This window comes from Babylonia areolata, chromosome 27, assembly GCF_041734735.1.
Source record: "Babylonia areolata isolate BAREFJ2019XMU chromosome 27, ASM4173473v1, whole genome shotgun sequence".
Classification (NCBI taxonomy): domain Eukaryota; kingdom Metazoa; phylum Mollusca; class Gastropoda; order Neogastropoda; family Buccinidae; genus Babylonia; species Babylonia areolata.
In genome coordinates this window covers 39,393,240-39,400,739 of record NC_134902.1, presented here as the reverse complement: position 1 = coordinate 39,400,739, position 7,500 = coordinate 39,393,240, and the positions used below count along the sequence as shown (strand labels likewise).

The following is a 7,500-nucleotide window of genomic DNA, read 5'->3' as shown; positions in this document are numbered from 1 at the left end:
TCTTCCCGTCAGTCCTCTGGATGTCCTTGAACTCTGTGCTAAAAACCAACCAACCAATCAACCCAATCTTTTTTTAAGCTGTATTCTTGGAATCTGAAACACCACCAAAAAAAGTTAGCTACTCTTTGTGTGTGTTTCTGTGTTTCTGTGTGTGTGTGTGTGTGTGTGTGTGTGTGTGTGTTCATCTTTGTACAGATATCATTTCATAACTGAAGAGTTGCTTTCATCCACAGTCATGTTGCGCGAGTTCCTACGTGCATGTGTATGTATACATGTGCGTGTGTGTGTGTGTGTGTGTGTGTGTGTGTGTGTGTGTGTGTGTGTGTGTGTATGTGTGTGTGTGTGTACAAACAAACTATGAAACAATGACAACAAAAACAAACCTCGAACAACGAATAAGAACAAACAAACAAAGCACGACAAGAAGAAAACAGTGGATTCCCGATGTTGGCCGGTGGACCATGTGGACCATTGTACCTGATGTTCTGTAAGCGGAAGACAGGCGGGTCACGGTTCTCATCCAGCCTGTACCACTGCTCCAGAACTGTGGCGTCAGGAATATCCTCCTCGCTCTCCCTCAGTGCCCGTATGGCCGCCTGCTCCTTGCGGGCCATGGCGTAGGCTGGCCGGTACTTCACAGGGGAGCTGTCTCCCAGGGTGGACTCCATCTGGACACACCACACCACACCATGACACGACAGCTGTCCATCTGGACACACCACACCACACCATGACACGACAGCTGTCCATCTGGACACACCACCACACCATGACACGACAGCTGTCCATCTGGACACACCACACCACACCATGACACGACAGCTGTCCATCTGGACACACCACACCATGACACGACAGCTGTCCATCTGAACACACCATGACACGACAGCTGTCCATCTGGACACACCACACCATGACACGACAGCTGTCCATCTGGACACACCACACCATGACACGACAGCTGTCCATCTGGACACACCACACCATGACACGACAGCTGTCCATCTGAACACGTCACACCACACCATGACACGACAGCTGTCCATCTGGACACACCACAACACGACAGCTGTCCATCTGGACACACCACACCATGACACGACACGACAGCTGTCCATCTGGACACACCACACCATGACACGACAGCTGTCCATCTGGACACACCACAACACGACAGCTGTCCATCTGGACACACCACACCACAACACGACACGACAGCTGTCCATCTGGACACACCACACCATGACACGACAGCTGTCCATCTGGACACACCACAACACGACACGACAGCTGTCCATCTGGACACACCACACCACAACACGACACGACAGCTGTCCATCTGGACACACCACACCATGACACGACAGCTGTCCATCTGGACACACCACAACACGACAGCTGTCCATCTGGACACACCACACCACAACATGACACGACAGCTGTCCATCTGAACACGACACACCACACCATGACACGACAGCTGTCCATCTGGACACACCACAACATGACACGACAGCTGTCCATCTGGACACACAATAACATGACACGACAGCTGTCCATCTGGACACACCACACCATGACACGACACGACAGCTGTCCATCTGGACACACCACACCACACCATGACACGACAGCTGTCCATCTGGACACACCACACCATGACACGACAGCTGTCCATCTGGACACACCACACCACACCATGACACGACAGCTGTCCATCTGGACACACCACACCATGACACGACAGCTGTCCATCTGGACACACCACACCACAACACGACACGACAGCTGTCCATCTGGACACACCACACCATGACATGACACGACAGCTGTCCATCTGGACACACCACACCATGACACGACAGCTGTCCATCTGGACACACCACACACACAACAAAAATCTCCACCCACTAACTGGAGAATCAATTATTTCCCTTTACCTCTTTACACAGTGTGGCTATTTCAGACCTTAAATACATCAAATGTAATCACACCACCAATGCCAACACCACCACCACCAGTGCTATCATCGTTAACACCACCACCATCACCACTATCATCATCAACACCACCACCATCACCACTATATCAAAACCACCATCATCATGACTATCATCAACAACAACACCACCAACAGCAAAGACGCTACTACCACCACCACCACCATCACCACTATCATCATCAACATTACCACCATCACCACTATCATCAACACCGCCACCATCACCACTACATCAACAACACCACCATCAACAACAAAGACGCCACTACCAATACCACCATCACCACTACCATCATCAACACCACCACCATCACCACTATCATCATCAACACCACCACCATCACCACTACATCAACAACACCACCAACAACAACAAAGACACCACTACCAACACCACCATCACCACTACCATCATCAACACCACCACCAACAACAACAAAGACACCAACACCACCAACAATAACGCCAACAACACTACCACCAGCAACCAAAACATCGACAACAACAACAACAACAACAACGCGAGTTCCAACCTCATCGTCAACATCCTCCCGCTGGGAAATGATGCTTTCGCTTCTCCCTAGTGCAGCGGCCTCGGTCGTCGTGGTTTCGGTGGTTGCTATGGATGCCGTCTCCATCTCCAGCTGACGTAGACGCTCGCGCTCAGCACGCGTGGCCTCAATCTCGGCAATGCTGGAGCGGATGAACCTGACCTGTTTTTCGCGGTACACTTTGGATGCCAGCACAAAGTTTTCGAACTCATGCGAAGGGATCTCTGTGGGTATGAGGAAGGGTCCATACTTTTCTCCCAGAATCATCTGAAACACCAGGCACAATGATCGTATATCCTGTGTGTCTCTGTGTATGTGTCTCTCCAACAACCACCTCAAAGACCAGGTATAATGATCATACATTGTGTGTGTCTCTGTGTGTGTCTCTCCAACAACCACCACAAAGACCAGGAAAAATTATCATGTATTTTGTGTGTTTCTGTGTGTATGTCTCTCCAACAACCACCTCAAAGACCAGGTATAATCATCATGTATTGTGTGTGTCTCTGTGTGTATGTCTCTCCAACAACCACCACAAAGACCAGGTATAATGATCATGTATTGTGTGTGTCTCTGTGTATGTCTCTCCAACAACCACCACAAAGACGCTTATCTGCCCACACAGTGTTCGTGAGGTGTCTGGGTTTGATTCCCGCTCTCTGGAAAATCAAACCAAGCGTCCAGTCAATCGGATTAGACGGTAAAACGAGGTCCCGTATGCAGCACGCACTTGGCGCACTGAAAGAGAACCCATGGCACTCTGATAGGTACAGAAATATGCGAATGATCTCACGGCCTGACCAGCACGTTGGGTTATGCTGCTGTCGTGCATCAGCCTGGCAAATGTGGTGTAGCGCATATGGCTAGAGAAGGAGAGAAAAACAGAGACAGAGAGAGAGAGAGAGAGAGAGACAGAGACAGTGAGGCCGAACAGGAAGGAGAGAGAGAGAAAGAACAGGAGTAGATAGCACATCAAGATAACCAAACAATACCAAGCATTTTATGTTACCATTTGGAACAGACACACTCGCCTGCTTTAGCTTTTAAAAGCTTAGAAATAGACGACGTTGGCTGCGGATTAATGTGTGTGATCGAAACGACATTGTCTGGCAATCAAGCAAGAAAGCGAATGAGTGAGTGAGTAAGTGAGTGACCAACGATATATCGATGCAAGATATGAACTCAACTCATTTAGAAACGACATAAAACGAAACAGAGATGAACAAAAAGAATTTTTTTTTTTAAAAAAAATTTTAAGAGAAAGAAAGAAAGAGAAGGTGGAAAGAAAATGAAAAAGCAAAAGAAATGTTGAAGGTAAGGGCAAAATAAAGAAAGAAATGGTGAAGGTAAATGCGAAAGAAAGAAGGAAAGAAAAAAGAAAGAAAGAAAGAAAGACCGACAGAACGCTCACCAGAAGATTGACCCCCATGTTACTTTCCTGGCACCTGGCGATGACCCGACCTATCACTTCCGGGATGCTGTGGTCGTCGGAGATGCTGTCCTTGACCCCCCAGTGAAGGTCATGAACACACAGGTCACGGCCATGGAGACTGCAGAACTGGCGGAGCTTGTGATAGACGTGTTTCATGAGCGCTGTGCGTTCTGTCAGGGTGTCTGGAACATGGAACACAGTGATGGACAGCTTAGGATAGACGTGTAGCACTGTGTGTTCTGTTGTGGTGTCTGGAACACAGTGATGGACAGCTTAGGATAGACGTGTAGCACTGTGTTCTGTTGTGGTGTCTGAAACACAGTGATGGACAGCTTAGGATAGACGTGTAGCACTGTGTTCTGTTGTGGTGTCTGAAACACAGTGATGGACAGCTTAGGATAGACGTGTAGCACTGTGTTCTGTTGTGGTGTCTGAAACACAGTGATGGACAGCTTAGGATAGACGTGTAGCACTGTGTTCTGTTGTGGTGTCTGGAACACTGGGAAGGACAGCTTAGGACTGACGTGTAGCGCTGTGTGTTCTGTTGTGCTGTCTAGAACACAGTGAAGGAAGCTCAGGATAGACGTGTAGCACTGTGTTCTGTTGTGGTGTCTGAAACACATTGAAGGACAGCTTAGGATTGACGTGTAGCACTGTGTTCTGTTGTGGTGTCTGGAACACTGTGATGGACAGCTTAGGATAGACGTGTAGCACTGTGTTCTGTTGTGGTGTCTGAAACACTGTGATGGACAGCTTAGGATAGACGTGTAGCACTGTGTTCTGTTGTGGTGTCTGTAACACTGTGAAGGACAGCTTAGGATAGACGTGTAGCATTGTGTTCTGTTGTGGTGTCTGAAACACAGTGAAGGACAGCTTAGGATAGACGTGTAGCACTGTGTTCTGTTGTGGTGTCTGTAACACTGTGATGGACAGCTTAGGATAGACGTGTAGCACTGTGTTCTGTTGTGGTGTCTGGAACACTGTGATGGACAGCTTAGGATAGACGTGTAGCACTGTGTTCTGTTGTGGTGTCTGGAACACTGCGATGGACAGCTTAGGATAGACGTGTAGCACTGTGTTCTGTTGTGGTGTCTGAAACACTGTGATGGACAGCTTAGGATAGACGTGTAGCACTGTGTTCTGTTGTGGTGTCTGGAACACTGGGAAGGACAGCTTAGGATAGACGTGTAGCACTGTGTGTTCTGTTGTGGTGTCTGGAACACTGTGATGGACAGCTTAGGATAGACGTGTAGCACTGTGTTCTGTTGTGGTGTCTGGAACACTGGGAAGGACAGCTTAGGATAGACGTGTAGCACTGTGTGTTCTGTTGTGGTGTCTGGAACACTGTGATGGACAGCTTAGGATAGACGTGTAGCACTGTGTGTTCTGTTGTGGTGTCTGGAACACAGTGAAGGACAGCTTAGGATAGACGTGTAGCACTGTGTTCTGTTGTGGTGTCTGGAACACTGTGATGGACAGCTTAGGATAGACGTGTAGCACTGTGTGTTCTGTTGTGGTGTCTGGAACACTGTGATGGACAGCTTAGGATAGACGTGTAGCACTGTGTTCTGTTGTGGTGTCTGGAACACTGTGATGGACAGCCACTAAAGAAATGGTCTTCTTCTTCTTCTTCTTCTTCTTCTTCTTCTTCTTCTGCGTTCACTCGTATGCACACGAGTGGGCTTTTACGTGTATGACCGTTCTTTACCCCGCCATGTAGGCAGCCATACTCCGTTTTCGGGGGTGTGCATGCTGGGTATGTTCTTGTTTCCATAACCCACCGAACACTGACATGGATTACAGGATCTTTAACGTGCGTATTTGATCTTCTGCTTGCATATACACACGAAGGGGACTCAGGCACTAGCAGGTCTGCACATATGTTGACCTGGGAGATCGTAAAAATCTCCACCCTTTACCCACCAGGCGCCGTCACCGTGATTCGAACCCGGGACCCTCAGATTGACAGTCCAACGCTTTAACCACTCGGTTATTGCGCCCGTCAATGGTCATCTTCGAATCCGAAGGACGAACATCACCATCATCACTGCAGTCCTGTAGGGTTCACCCAGACCTTATCATCTCTACAACCGTAAGGTTCACACAGACTTTTATACACGAAACTTCGTATCGGCGACACAGAGCAGTGCCCCTGCAGAACAGGCAGCCAGACAACAGAACATCTGCTGCAGTCCTGCCCACTCCACCAAGCGCTCCGAGAGAAAACCTGGCCCGACCCAATCCCAGCGGCCCGGAAGCTCTATGGAGGATTGGAGGACCTGCGACGTACTGCTGCCTTCGTCGAGGAGACGGGAGAATCCATCTGATAAATGACGAACGAGACAACAACACAGGCTTTGCCATCACCACAATCCTGCTGGATTTACCCAGACTTTACCATCACTACATCCTTAGGGTTCACAGAGACTTTACCATCACCACAATCCTGTTGGATTCCCCCAAACTTTACCATCACCACAATCCTGTTGGATTCCCCCAAACTTTACCATCACCACAATCCTGTTGGGTTTACCCAGATTTTACAATAACCACAATCCTATTGGGTTTACCCAGATTTTACCATTATCACAATCCTGTTGGATTTTGCCAGACTTTACCATTACTACTATCCTTTTGGATTTTACCATCACCAGAGTCCTGTTGGATTTATCCATACTTTACCATCACTACAACGTGGTGTTCACCCAGCCTTTACCGTCACTTCAATCCTGTAGGATTCATCCAGAGTAACCGCCCAGCACACAGAGATCCTGTAGGATTCACCCAGAGTAACCACCCAGCACACACAGATCCTGGAGGATTCACCTGACTTACCTGAGTAACCGCCCAGCACATAGAGATGGATGATCTTGTTGTCTGGGGGACACCTACGGTGCACGTGACCGTCCAGAATTTGGGTCATGGTTTCCGCCATACTGACCCGTGTCATTTCACGTGTTTCTGGCCTATACAGCACCGGTGTCGGCACAGGGGAGATCACCATGGATCGAAAGTTTACATCTGGTGAAGCCGGTTCCTCTTCCGGTGGAATGTCTTCCACGTTCTCCACCAGGTCCGACGACTCCTTGTCTCTGGGCCCGTCGTCTGCCTGTTCCGCCAGCCGTCCTTCGGGGCTGGGGTTCGCTTCCACGTCCGTGGAGGATTCCCGGCGGGGGGAGTCTGTGTGGGTGACGGGGTGATCTGACAGCGATACCCTCCTTCTGCCCTTCGTGCAGGGCCGGCCCGACTCGCTGCCGCCGATGCCGGGAAGGGGCGTGCCCTTTCCAAACACGTCCTCTGATTGGCTGGTCCTGGAAACAGCTGATTGGTTGGCTTCCCGGCTGCGGCTGCGACCACTAGCCAATGGGGTGCTGCCTGTGGAACTGAAGCCTTTGACGTGGCGGCCTCTGCGCGAGGAGGGAGTCCTTCTTTGAAGTTCATCTTTCAGTTTGTCGCCCGTTTCAGAGTACTGGTCGAAGATCGTCGTCTGCTTCTCTTGACTTGCCTGCAAAAAA

General features: G+C 49.5%; 1 protein-coding gene across 1 annotated transcript in view; it reads right to left on the bottom strand.

Annotated features, from left to right (window-relative positions):
• Positions 1-7,500, bottom strand: part of LOC143301084 (NACHT and WD repeat domain-containing protein 2-like) — a 68,640-nt gene that overhangs the window by 46,129 nt on the left and 15,011 nt on the right. Inside the window, exons 6-10 of the mRNA XM_076615090.1 lie at positions 6,821-7,490; positions 3,965-4,167; positions 2,536-2,820; positions 478-668; positions 1-38 (exon numbers count right to left, since the gene is read on the bottom strand). The exon at positions 1-38 is cut by the window's left edge and continues 120 nt beyond it. Of these exons, the coding sequence (XP_076471205.1) occupies positions 1-38; positions 478-668; positions 2,536-2,820; positions 3,965-4,167; positions 6,821-7,490 (1,387 nt within the window). The remainder of the gene's footprint in view (positions 39-477; positions 669-2,535; positions 2,821-3,964; positions 4,168-6,820; positions 7,491-7,500) is intronic.